The sequence below is a fragment of the Eleutherodactylus coqui genome, chromosome 4 (assembly GCF_035609145.1).
Source record: "Eleutherodactylus coqui strain aEleCoq1 chromosome 4, aEleCoq1.hap1, whole genome shotgun sequence".
NCBI lineage: Eukaryota > Metazoa > Chordata > Amphibia > Anura > Eleutherodactylidae > Eleutherodactylus > Eleutherodactylus coqui.
In genome coordinates, this window is record NC_089840.1 from 270,892,330 (window position 1) to 270,906,469 (window position 14,140).

At 47.9% G+C, this 14,140-nt stretch overlaps 1 protein-coding gene across 1 annotated transcript in view; it reads right to left on the reverse strand.

The window, feature by feature from the left end:
- Positions 1-277: 277 nt before the first annotated feature.
- LOC136626351 (transient receptor potential cation channel subfamily V member 6-like) overlaps positions 278-14,140 on the reverse strand; it is an 89,588-nt gene continuing 75,725 nt past the window's right edge. The window contains exons 13-15 of the mRNA XM_066601336.1: positions 11,103-11,371; positions 1,259-1,359; positions 278-600 (exon numbers count right to left, since the gene is read on the reverse strand). Of these exons, the coding sequence (XP_066457433.1) occupies positions 504-600; positions 1,259-1,359; positions 11,103-11,371 (467 nt within the window). The 3' untranslated portion in view covers positions 278-503. The remainder of the gene's footprint in view (positions 601-1,258; positions 1,360-11,102; positions 11,372-14,140) is intronic.

Below are 14,140 nucleotides of genomic sequence, written 5' to 3' on the forward strand. Positions count from 1 at the left end.
CCAAGAATTAATGGCCCTTAGTATGCATGCTTGGTTGGAGAGCAGAATGAGCATGCTTTCCATAGACTTTTATGGGGCCATTGGAAATAACCAAATAGGTATGGTCGGACATTTTTGAGGCGCATTGGATCTTGGTCTTTATGGTTGAATTCTTGGATTGGAGTCTAAGAAGATGGAAAGTGCATGCTTGTCCTGCTTTTCAGCCAAGTTCTTTAGCAAGTAGCTTTCTACTATTTTTATAGCCTAGCTAATTTATTTCATAGAAGTAAAAAGGAAGTATCTTGTTCAAAAACTCTTTTAATGATAAAGCATATAAACCCTCATCAAGGTCAAGAATGGACAAATTATCAGCGGTATAGCATATTATTGGTTAATATAAAAATAGATTAGAACTCAAATATCTCATCAGTCCAAATATTGTCATTGTGATCACTTTTTTCCTCTGTCTTCAGTTCGATCAGTGAAAATGCTCTTCTGATCTGTTGGGGACCCAGTTTTAGATTTCACTTTTGTGACTTCAGAGTTGGGATGTCTTCATCTGATTCATTGTCACTCGACTCATTGACTTCATGTGTGTGGTGTGATTTCCACTCTTCCACGCTAGAGAAGACATAACAGATATTTCAGAAAATATTTAGCATGTCCCATATAGAACCAAGATATTCTGTAGAGTTTGTTATCACAACAGTTGTTGTGCCTAGCTGGGCTCACAATCTAATTTGGTCGTTACATGGTCATCTTTAGATAAGACCTGATTGACTGATTATACACCCAGATAAGGTTGTGCATGCAGCCACCTCTATCACATCCTGACCTCTGGTGGAGGACCCATATGTCATCACATCCTGAAGACTATAAACGTCTATGACATTTCTCTGTCAAATAACTCTCATTCATGGAGCATAAAGGATATACACCCTTTAATTTGTCATCTATTTAAAATGGGCAATTTCTCTTTAAAATGACTCTCATTGAGCTCTCCCTAAAACAAGTTATGGCTCCATATCAGATTCACATGGACGTTTACGGTGTCAGAAGCAGTGCCTAACAGATAAGCCACTGGAACTCTGATGGGCCATTCAGACCTTGAGTTGGATTTACTTGGTCATCCATTTCCCACCATATTTGAGTGTGAAGACAATGGACATGGTTGGTATCAATGAATAGAGCTTAAAAGGACTTTGTTACAGACTGATGGTATTTGACCTTAAACAGTCATGGTTGATTCTTTGGTGGTCAAGGACTCTTTGTTACGTACCTAATATATTGCTTTTCTTCCAAGTCATGTTCCCTGGATTTTGAGCAAAACTTCAGACACTTTGGAAATCTATGCCCCATCTTTACTGTAGCACCACTGATCTAAAGGAGAAAAAAACTATGTTACATAAGCAGAAAGAGAGTACAACCCAGGGCAGAATAACAAGATAAGATAAAATCACTAAGGGGTTAAGTTACATGCCGCCCTAAAGGATACTGAACCCTTAAAATAGATGTAGTAGGACCATTTATTTTGGTAACGGTAATCATCCATGAGTTTTTGATTGTGTTACCCTTCTGAAGACATTCAGGCATAGTCAGAAGAGTCACACCTAGCGAGCTAACCTATCAAGCTGTGAACAAGAAGAAGAGTACATTGCTCTCCTTGATAGAGGTCACAGAGACTGGAAAAAATGGGAAAACCCATCTGTTGAATGTTCATGGTGGTTGCACTCAATTTCTGGATTCTTTTGAATCCAGTTCAAAAAGGTTGGGCGAAGGGGCCACTTCAAGAGACATGGAGCAACGACCTCATATCAGTTCAGGATCACCAATATCATGGGCCGTACCAGCTACTGCGAAGTAATGGTTGACAGTACAAGCTGTAAGTCTAGTTTCATCAGATAAGCAGAGATGGAGATCTTTAATCAATTTATCCCAAAAATGTCCTTTAGTTGGCTTCTGAAGTAAATTTTTCATAATTCTGAAAAATCAACTGAGATATCCCTGTGAGTAAAGTTGGCCAAACACATTAAATTAATCATAGCCTAACCTACTTGTGACGAATCCCCAACTCTCCCCTAACGACAGATGTTGGGCCAGGAAGTATTGGATAGTTGGATGTCTACATGTCTGATTCTTTTGTTCTCAGAGGTGATAAACTGCCACCAGAGCTATCCAGAAATGGTTTTCTCCACTCCATCCATTCATAAAACATGCTGAACCAAGAGTGAATGTGTATGGATAGGTTCAGAGGAATAACTGCTGTCCTAACACCATCTGACATGTATAGCCAGCCTAAGACTGCTTTCTATCATTTTGGAAATAGATACTAGCTAGAGATGAGCGAGCACCAAAATGCTCGGGTGCTCGTTACTCGGGACGAACTTTTCGCGATGCTCGAGGGTTCGTTTCGAGTAACGAACCCCATTGAAGTCAATGGGCGACCTGAGCATTTTTGTATTTCGCCGATGCTCGCTAAGGTTTCCTTGTGTGAAAATCTGGGCAATTCAAGAAAGTGATGGGAACGACACAGCAACGGATAGGGCAGGCGAGGAGCTACATGTTGTGCTGCATCTCAAGTTCACAGGTCCCACTATTAAGCCACAATAGCGGCAAGAGTGATGCCCCCCCCCCTCACAACAACTTTTACTTCTGAAAAGCCCTCATTAGCATGGCATACCTTTGCTAAGCACCACACTACCTCCAACAAAGCACAATCACTGCCTGCATGACACTCCACTGCCACTTCTCCTGGGTTACATGCTGACCAACCGCCCCCCCTCCCCCCCACAGCGCACACCAAAGTGTCCCTGCGCAGCCTTCAGCTGCCCTCAGGCCACACCACCCTCATGTCTATTTAGAAGTGCGTCTGCCATGAGGAGGAACCGCAGGCACACACTGCAGAGGGTTGGCACGGGTAGGCATCGACCCTCTTTAAAAGGGGCGGGGCGATAGCCCACAATGCTGTACAGAAGCAATGAGAAATAGAATCCTGTGCCACCGCCATCAGGAGCTGCACACATGGGCATAGCAATGGGGAACCTATGTGCCACACACTATTCATTCTGTCAAGGTGTCTCTGCATGCCCCAGTCAGACCGGGCTTTTTAATTCATAGACACAGGCAGGTACAACTCCCTATTGTGAAGTCCCTGTCGACCGACAGCATGAGTGGCTCCCTGGAACCCACCGGCGATACACAAAAATATCCCATTGCATTGCCCAACACAGCTGAGGTAGTAATGTCGTGCTTAATGCAGGTGGGCTTCGGCCCACACTGCATGCCCCAGTCAGACTGGGGTTCTTTACAGGTGGACACATGTAGGTTAAACTCCGTGTGCACCTACAGCATGGGTGGGTGCCAGGAAGCCACCGGCGGTACATAGAAATATCCCATTGCATTGCCCAACACAGCTGAGGTAGTAATGTCGTGCTTAATGCAGGTGGGCTTCGGCCCACACTGCATGCCCCAGTCAGACTGGGGTTCTTTACAAGTGGACACATGTAGGTTAAACTCCGTGTGCACCTACAGCATGGGTGGCTCCCTGGAACCCACCGGCGATACACAAAAATATCCCATTGCATTGCCCAACACAGCTGAGGTAGTAATGTCGTGCTTAATGCAGGTGGGCTTCGGCCCACACTGCATGCGCCAGTCAGACTGGGGTTCTTTACAAGTGGACACATGTAGGTTAAACTCCGTGTGCACCTACAGCATGGGTGGGTGCCAGGAAGCCACCGGCGGTACATAGAAATATCCCATTGCATTGCCCAACACAGCTGAGGTAGTAATGTCGTGCTTAATGCAGGTGGGCTTCGGCCCACACTGCATGCCCCAGTCAGACTGGGGTTCTTTACAAGTGGACACATGTAGGTTAAACTCCGTGTGCACCTACAGCATGGGTGGCTCCCTGGAACCCACCGGCGATACACAAAAATATCCCATTGCATTGCCCAACACAGCTGAGGTAGTAATGTCGTGCTTAATGCAGGTGGGCTTCAGCCCACACTGCATGCCCCAGTCAGACTGGGGTTCTTTACAAGTGGACACATGTAGGTTAAACTCCGTGTGCACCTACAGCATGGGTGGCTCCCTGGAACCCACTGGCGATACACAAAAATATCCCATTGCATTGCCCAACACAGCTGAGGTAGTAATGTCGTGCTTAATGCAGGTGGGCTTCGGCCCACATTGCATGCCCCAGTCTGACTGGGGTTCTTTACAAGTGGAAACAGATGCATTTATAATTCCCTGTGGACCCACAGCATGGGTGGGTGCCAGGAAGCCACCGGCGGTACATAGAAATATCCCATTGCATTGCCCAACACAGCTGAAGTAGTAATGTCGTGCTTAATGCAGGTGGGCTCCGGCCAACACTGCATGCCCCAGTCAGACTGGTAATATGTACCTTAACAGTAACCGCGTTGGTGGTAATGTGGTGGTGACTGCGGACCTAGTAGCGCGGTTTTATTTTGTTGGTTTTCTGAATGTGGCCAGGATTAAGTGGGCCGTGGCGGGGGATGTTTTGGAGACACTACGTGTCCTCTCCACGTGTCCGTGGTTATATGCACCTTAACAGTAACAGCGTTGGTGGGAAATGGCCTCGCCGCCATCATGTCTTTGGGAAGCCTCTGTTTCCACACCCCAGAGACATACCATTAGCAGCGGTATAGGCAGAGCCCAGAATTAGTAACATTTCAGCCGTAGCATTAGCGACAGGCCCCACTAACATATCACTAGCAGCATTATAGGGGGAGCACAGTCTTAGTTCCATTTCAGTAATAGTAGCAGCCTACACAGGCCCCAGAAACAATTCCGAAGCAGCAGTATAGTGGGAGCGCAGTCTTCGTTCCATTTCAGTAATAGTAGCAGCCTACACAGGCCCCAGGAACAATTCCTAAGCAGCAGTATAGTGGGAGCGCAGTCTTAGTTCCATTTCAGTAATAGTAGCAGCCTACACAGGCCCCAGGAACAATTCCGAAGCAGCAGTATAGTGGGAGCGCAGTCTTAGTTCCATTTCAGTAGCTGCAGTATAGCAAAGGCCCAAGTTACATTTATGTAGCTAAAGTGTAGGCCAACCCCACACACACTTCTGTACCATGAGTGCAGGCGAAGAACATACAAATTGCTATGATTACACTGTAGGTGAGGGCCCCAAAACATTGGTGTACCAACAGTACTAATGTACCTCAGTAAAAATTGGCCATGCCCAACCAAGATGGCAGGTGAAACCCATTAATCGCTTTGGTTAATGTGGCTTAAGTGGTAACTAGGCCTGGAGGCAGCCCAGTTTAACGAAAAATTGGTTCAAGTTAAAGTTCCAACACTTTTAAGAGCATTGAAACGTATAAAAAATTTTTAGAAAAATTATATGAGTGAGCCTTGTGGCCCTACGAAAAATTGCCCGTTCAGCGTGATTACGTGAGGTTTCAGGAGGAGGAGCAGGAGGAGGAGGAGGAATATTATACACAGATTGATGAAGCAGAAATGTCCCCGTTTTGGATGGTGAGAGAGAACGTAGCTTCCATCCGCGGGTGCAGCCTACGTATTGCTTACGTATCGCTGCTGTCCGCTGGTGGAGAAGAGAAGTCTGGGGAAATCCAGGCTTTGTTCATCTTGATGAGTGTTAGCCTGTCGGCACTGTCGGTTGACAGGCGGGTACGCTTATCTGTGATGATTCCCCCAGCCGCACTAAACACCCTTTCCGACAAGACGCTAGCCGCAGGACAAGCAAGCACCTCCAGGGCATACAGCGCTAGTTCAGGCCACGTGTCCAGCTTCGACACCCAGTAGTTGTAGGTGGCAGAGGCGTCACGGAGGACGGTCGTGCGATCGGCTACGTACTCCCTCACCATCCTTTTACAGTGCTCCCGCCGACTCAGCCTTGACTGGGGAGCGGTGACACAGTCTTGCTGGGGAGCCATAAAGCTGTCCAGGCCCTTAAAGACTGTAGCACTGCCTGGGCTGTACATGCTGCTCGATCTCCGCACCTCCCCTGCTACCTGGCCCTCGGAACTGCGCCTTCTGCCACTAGCGCTGTCGGATGGGAATTTTACCATCAGCTTGTCCGCCAGGGTCCTGTGGTATAGCAACACTCTCGAACCCCTTTCCTCTTCGGGAATGAGAGTGGGAAGGTTCTCCTTATAGCGTGGGTCGAGCAGTGTGTACACCCAGTAATCCGTAGTGGCCAGAATGCGTGTAACGCGAGGGTCACGAGAAAGGCATCCTAACATGAAGTCAGCCATGTGTGCCAGGGTACCTGTACGCAACACATGGCTGTCCGCACTAGGAAGATCACTTTCAGGATCCTCCTCCTCCTCCTCCTCCGGCCATACACGCTGAAATGATGACAGGCAAGCAGCATGGGTACCGTCAGCAGTGGGCCAAGCTGTCTCTTCCCCCTCCTCCTCATACTCCTCATGCTCCTCCTTCTCCTCCTGAACGCGCTGAGATATAGACAGGAGGGTGCTCTGACTATCCAGCGACATACTGTCTTCCCCCGGCTCTGTTTCCGAGTGCAAAGCGGCTGCCTTTATGGTTTGCAGGGAACTTCTCAAGATGCATAGCAGAGGAATGGTGACGCTAATGATTGCAGCATCGCCGCTCACCACCTGGGTAGACAGCTCAAAGTTTCGAAGGACCTGGCAGATGTCTGCCAACCAGGCCCACTCTTCTGAAAAGAATTGAGGAGGCTGACTCCCACTGCGCCGCCCATGTTGGAGTTGGTATTCCACTATAGCTCTACGCTGCTCATAGAGCCTAGCCAACATGTGGAGCGTAGAGTTCCACCGTGTGGGCACGTCGCACAGCAGTCGGTGCACTGGCAGATTAAACCGATGTTGCAGGGTGCGCAGGGTGGCAGCGTCCGTGTGGGACTTGCGGAAATGTGCGCAGAGCCGGCGCACCTTTACGAGCAGGTCTGACAAGCGTGGGTAGCTTTTCAGAAAGCGCTGAACCACCAAATTAAAGACGTGGGCCAGGCATGGCACGTGCGTGAGGCTGCCGAGCTGCAGAGCCGCCACCAGGTTACGGCCGTTGTCACACACGACCATGCCCGGTTGGAGGCTCAGCAGCGCAAGCCAACGGTCGGTCTGCTCTGTCAGACCCTGCAGCAGTTCGTGGGCCGTGTGCCTCCTATCTCCTAAGCTGAGTAGTTTCAGCACGGCCTGCTGACGCTTGCCCACCGCTGTGCTGCCACGCCGCGCGACACCGACTGCTGGCGACGTCCTGCTGCTGCTGACACATCTAGATTGCGAGACAGAGGTTGAGGAGGAGGAGGAGGGTGCTTTAGTGGAAGAAGCATACACCGCTGCAGATACCACCACCGAGCTGGGGCCCGCAATTCTGGGGGTGGGTAGGACGTGAGCGGTCCCAGGCTCTGACTCTGTCCCAGCCTCCACTAAATTCACCCAATGTGCCGTCAGGGAGATGTAGTGGCCCTGCCCGCCTGTGCTTGTCCACGTGTCCGTAGTTAAGTGGACCTTGCCACTAACCGCATTGGTGAGGGCGCGTACAATGTTGCGGGAGACGTGGTCGTGCAGGGCTGGGACGGCACATCGGGAAAAGTAGTGGCGACTGGGAACTGAGTAGCGCGGGGCCGCCGCCGCCATCATAGCTTTGAAAGCCTCCGTTTCCACAACCCTATACGGCAGCATCTCAAGGCTGATAAATTTTGCTATGTGGACGGTTAACGATTGAGCGTGCGGGTGCGTGGCGGCGTACTTGTGCTTGCGCTCCAACACTTGCGCTAGCGACGGCTGGACTGTGCGGTGCGAGACATTGGTGGATGGGGCCGAGGACAGCGGAGGTGAGGGTGTGGGTGCAGGCCATGAGACGGTAGTGCCTGTGTCCTGAGAGGGGGGTTGGATCTCAGTGGCAGGTTGGGGCACAGGGGGAGAGGCAGCGGTGCAAACCGGAGGCGGTGAACGGCCTTCGTCCCACCTTGTGGGGTGCTTGGCCATCATATGTCTGCGCATGCTGGTGGTGGTGAGGCTGTTGGTGGTGGCTCCCCGGCTGATCTTGGCGCGACAAAGGTCGCACACCACTGTTCATCGGTCGTCAGGCGTCTCTGTGAAAAACTGCCAGACCTTAGAGCACCTCGGCCTCTGCAGGGTGGCATGGCGCGAGGGTGTGCTTTGGGAAACAGTTGGTGGATTATTTGGTCTGGCCCTGCCTCTACCCCTGGACACCGCACTGCCTCTTGCAACCTGCCCTGCTGCTGCCCGTGCCTCCCCCTCTGAAGACCTGTCCTGTGTAGGCGTTGCACACCAGGTGGGGTCAGTCACCTCATCGTCCTGCTGCTCTTCCTCCGAATCCTCTGTGCGCTCCTCCCTCGGACTTACTGCCCTTACTACTACCTCACTGCAAGACAACTGTGTCTCATCGTCATCGTCCTCCTCACCCACTGAAAGGTCTTGAGACAGTTGCCGGAAGTCCCCAGCCTCATCCCCCGGACCCAGGGAACTTTCCAATGGTTGTGCATCAGTGACGATAAACTCATCTGGTGGGAGAGGAACCACTGCTGCCCAATCTGAGCAGGGGCCCGAGAACAGTTCCTGGGAGTGTTCCCGCTCCTGAGCATGTGTCATTGTAGTGGAGTGAGGAGGCTGGGAGGAAGGAGGAGCAGCAGACAGAGGATTCGGATTTGCAGCACTGGACGGCGCAGAACTGTGGGTGGATGATAGCTTGCTCGAAGCACTTTCTGCCATCCACGACAGGACCTGCTCACACTGCTCATTTTCTAATAAAGGTCTACCGCGTGGACCCATTAATTGGGCTATGAATGTGGGGACGCCAGAAACATGCCTCTCTCCTAATCGCGCAGCAGTCGGCTGCGACACACCTGGATCAGGAGCTCGGCCTGTGCCCACACCCTCACTTGGGCCTACACGTCCTCGGCCGCGTCCACGTCCTCTCGGCCTACCCCTACCCCTCAGCATGCTGTATTACCAGTGATTTCCAAGCCAGGAAAGAAATTGGCGCAAGCCTGCAGCCAAAATAGAATTTTTTCCCTAGTTTTTCAAAGGACAAGCCACACTGCGTGTACTTAATGAATACTACTAAGTTTAATAACTGTGTTGTGGCCCTGCAAATGTGTCACAGCACTGCAGTGATGCAAAGTTATTGGCTCCAGCAGATCAGGGATTTCCCATGCAGGAAAAAAATTGGCGCAAGCCATCAGTAAAACGTAGCTGGCTGCGTCTGATATTTTTTTACGTTCTGCACGCAGCACACACGTACCCAGAGCCCTGAGGACTGTCAGAGGCAGGCGAAATAGAATTTTTTCCCTTGTTTTTCAAAGGACAAGCCACACTGCGTCTATTCAATGAATAATGTATGTCTTCTGGCCCTGCCTACACAATTCTATCCCTGTAGTATTAATGCCGGGTGCAATGGTCTGCACAGCCGGTTTTGAGAAAAAAAAAAAATATGCAACACTGCTAACAGCAGCCTGGACAGTACTGCACACGGATAGATGTGGCCCTAGAAAGGACCGTTGGGGTTCTTGAAGCCTACACTCACTGCTAACACTCTCCCTGCCTAACCCCCACTTCTGTCCCTATTGCAGGGCGCAATGCTCTGCAGATCCAATTTTGGAAAAAAAAAAAAAATACTGTGCTAACACAGTACTGCACACTAGTAGATGTGGCCCTAAGGAGGGCCGTTGGGGTTCTTGAAGCCTACACTAACTCCTAACGCTCTCCCTACAGCAGCTCCAGCACGATAGTACTTTCCCTCAGCTAAGTCACAAGGCATGTGTGGCGAGCCGCGGGAGGGGCCGATTTTTATACTCGGGTGACATCTGATCGCCCCAGCCACTCACTGCAGGGGGGTGGTATAGGGCTTGAACGTCACAGGGGGAAGTTGTAATGCCTTCCCTGTCTTTCAATTGGCCAGAAAAGCGTGCTAACGTCTCAGAGAGGAAACTGAAAGTAACCGGAACACCGCGTGGTACTCGTTACGAGTAACGAGCATCCCGAACACCCTAATATTCGCACGAATATCAAGCTCGGACGAGTACGTTCGCTCATCTCTAATACTAGCTGATTATTATGTTCATAAGAATATAAATGAAGCTCAACTTCAAGGGTGTCTTTACACATTTTGATAATGTGTACGACTGCATTTTTTTTACAAATTTCAATAGTTAGTTGTGAACATCTCAACGGGTCATTTTCCGTTCTTCAGAAAATTTTGATCAAAAGATCAGCAAATCTTTGTGCCCTTGAAAATTAAAAATAGTGTTGTAATGCAAAAATAATCTAATCTTGTAATATTGAATAATCTCACATGCTGAGTTGTGTTAAGTGTTTCCTTCACAACTAGACGCAACAGTCAAACATGCAGTCTAGAGATGAGCGAGTATACTCACTAAGGCACATTACTCGAGCAAGTACTGCCTTAGCCGAGTATCTCCCCGCTCATCTCTAAAGATTCGGGGGCCAGCGCCGGTGACAGGTGAGTTGCGGCGGGCAGCTGGGGGGAGAGAGGGAGAGAGAGATCTCCCCTCTGTTCCTCCCCGCTCTCCCCCGCTGCTCCCCGCCCCCGCTGTCTCCCGAATCTTTAGAGACGAGCGGGGAGATACTCGGCTAAGGCAGTACTCGCTCGAGTAATGTGCCTTTGCAAGTATACTCACTCATCTCTAATGCAGTCGAATCTCTGACTCGTATGTCTTATTGAAGTGTGTAAAGCTTCCCCAAGGGTCCTTTTACATTTAAAAACTCAGACAAGTGCCAATCAACAAAAGTGGAGACTCGTCTAGCCAGCCTTCACACAGGCCAATTCATGCTCTATGAAGGATAAAAAAAAGTTCATATTTATAGCAGCATATGTAGATTTAATTTTTTTGATTTTTAGGTATTTTTCTTCAAATGCGCTAAATTTATCAAGAGGCATATGGCCCAAATCACTCCAACTTTTTCCTTTCTTAGATGGGCATAAGACACGTTAACTTCACTAGATGTGAAAAACTGTATTTGCTCTCTTACTGAAATTGAATTTTTTTACATTTAATATATTTGACATCTACCATAAAGTCGTATCAGTACTTTCTTCTATTTACCCACTTGAAGATAGACTTAAAGTAAAAGATTGTCATTTACTAACTTTTCTCAATACCTTACCTCTGCTTTCCATAACTCTTCTTTCCTCTTTGCCATTGCGGCTTGTGTATCCCCCATCATTGCGATGAGTAGATTGAACATGAGAAGAAAGGCAATGACACAAAAGGAGCCATAAATAGGGCTGTACATCTGCGGGGCATCGATAGTATAGTTGGCTGGTCCATTGAGGACATTGAGGAATAAGCAGTAGGTGCTGATCACAGTCATCATAAAGGGATAGAAAGAGCCAAAAGCTTGCGGGTCTACTGTCTGAAAAGCTACGTAGAGAGCTACAAAGGTGAATGAAAAAGAAAAAACGTTAGTGACTTCAGAACTACCATCATTTACGCATAAACCCTATTCTAATGTTCAATGGAACCATTTCACCCAAACTACCCTTGATATTGATCTATTAAAGGGGTTTTCTGAGATCAGAAAAAAATTGGCTAAACGAAAGAAATGCCGTAAGATAATAAAGTCTTTCTTTTGGTATTTTATGGCATTTCCTCCCTGTAGCAATTTTTTTTCTGATTTTGAAAAACCCCTTTAATTGTTAAAAGTAAAGACTCCATAAGAATTCATCTTGATCTATTACACTGGCCAACAAAATTGAAAGAATTTTTTGGTGCCGGGAATGTTACAACTGATTTAGTGTATATTTGGCCTATTTTTTACAAATATGCAAACAGTTTCTCTCCATCAGCTATAGTTTCAGCGCATGCACATGGCCAGCCACGCCGCGTCACATCACCAATCTTATTCGTACTTTTAGTTTGTCCCGACCGGTAGTGAGGAACAGTTGTGTACATTTGTCGCCCGAGGTGTTGTGGGATGTTGTAGCTATACAATCGATGTGTTTAGGGGCAGGTGCAAAAGTTCAGCTTGCCCCCCCCCCCACCTCCTTCCTAAATCATGCTGCATACAGCTGCAAAACAAATTTCCATACGTGATCTAGCCCCTTAGTGTAATCTTTCCACATATGACACATTTCCTGTGCTACATGAAAATTTGTTTGTAGCCCCTTAGGCCACTCTCACACACACATTAGAGTACTGGAGTACACACACACTAGGGTACTATGTGATCACTGACTCCTCCAACACTGGTGACATCATCACAGGTCCTGGAAGCTGCTGTTGGCTCTGTCAGTGGGGTCTGTGTGAGACGGCTGTGAGATGAGTGATAGCAACGACTGTCCTCTCCTCTCCAGAATGATTGGGGTGATCTTCTGCCTGCATCCCTTCCTACACACTGCTGGTGACCAGCCAGCCAAGCACTCAGCGTGCAATGTCTATATCGCGGGGGACCACTGGACCCCCTGACTGCAAGTTGGGTAGGAATCGCGACCCCTGCTCCCCCGAGCGGTATGCCTGTGGTTGTGTTGTTTGAACGTTTATACACAGGATGGCCTCCTCCTGTCGGAGAAGTTGTTTAAATCACCCAAATGTATTTTGCTACATCTGTGGAGAATATATCCTACAAGAAAAAAAAAACCTATATCAGACTTTGTAAAAAGGGCTACCATGCATACTTTGGCATAAAGCTTAGTGATCAAGACAAAAGTTGGGTTCCACATGTTGTATGCAAACTGTGTGTTGAACACTTAAGACAGTGGAGTAATGGGAAAAGAAGAAGCTTAAAATTGGGCGTGCCGATGGTGTGGAGGGAACGAGCAAACCACATTGATCCTCTTAATATTTAAAGGGATTTTTTTTGGACTGTGGCATTGATGGTGTATTCCTAGGAAAGGTCATGTCATGAATATCAGATCAGTGGGGGTCCAAGTGCCAACACACCTGTTGATCAGCTAACTGATCATTGTTAACCAAAGTTCTATAATGTGAGGCACAGCCACTATTAACCCCTTAAGGACATGGCCTATTTTGGGCTTAAGGTCACAACGATTTTTGGCGGATTTTCACCTCCGTTTTTCAAAAGACATAAATTTTTTATTTTTCCGTCGACACTGCCGTATAAAGGCTTGTTTTTTGCATGGTGAACTATTGTCTTTATCGGTGTCATTTTTTGGGTACATAGACTATATTGTAAAACTTTTATTATTGCTTACATTTTTTTTACAGCAAAAATTATGCAGCATAAATGACACAATGCATTTTAAAAATTAGCATTACGCCTCAGTTTTTAAGCGTTTTTTTTTAAACGCTTTTTGCCGTGCAGAATAAAAAGCATATGCAACTTGTTGTACATGTCGTTACAAACATGATGATACCAAATATGTAAGATTTAAATAAAAAAAAAAATTATGCTAATATGAGAAAAAGCACCTAAAAAGGGTATTTTTACATTTTTATTTTTTGTACATTATTCTTATCTTTTTTTTACACCATCTGTGTCCCTGTAGGGGACTTTCACAATAGCACTGATGATTTGCTATGATAAGGCATTGCAGGACAGAAGCCCTGCAATGCCTTATCACTTATTACAGCGATCATAGGCAGTGGCAATACAGGACCCTGGTATCTGGCGTCCTGTTGCCATGGCAACCAGTCGGGCTTTTCACGATTATATTGCAAGAGCCTGATGACGTCACAGAGGGAGCGCACTCTCTCTGAACCCTTCCCATACCACGATCTACATAGATCGCGGCAGGGAAGGGGTTAACAGCAGGGGTCGCTGCTCCGATGCACCCCCGCTGTTGCAGTGGGAGGCCGGCTATCACTGACAGCCGGCTCTCGCTGCCGGATACCGCAGGATCACTTATGATCTTGTGCTATCCCCAGGATGTAAGTTTACACCCTGTTGCGAGAAGTACCCTGCTGCCAGGATGTAAACTTATGCCCTGGAGCGGGAAAGGATTAAATGTACAGAACTGTGCCTGGTAAGTAATGAAGGGGATGCGGTGCCATGTGTCTCTCCAGTCAGTAGATCGGTGGTGGGTGACAAGCGACATAACCCCCACCAATCTGATGACTTATCCTAAGGAGAGGTGATCCATGTTGTGATCGCGAAAAAAAAATCACTTAAAGGGGTTTTCTCAACAAGACTTCCCATTTTTTCAAAATGAAGCCAGCACTCATTGTCACTAGTCTAGTTTTCTA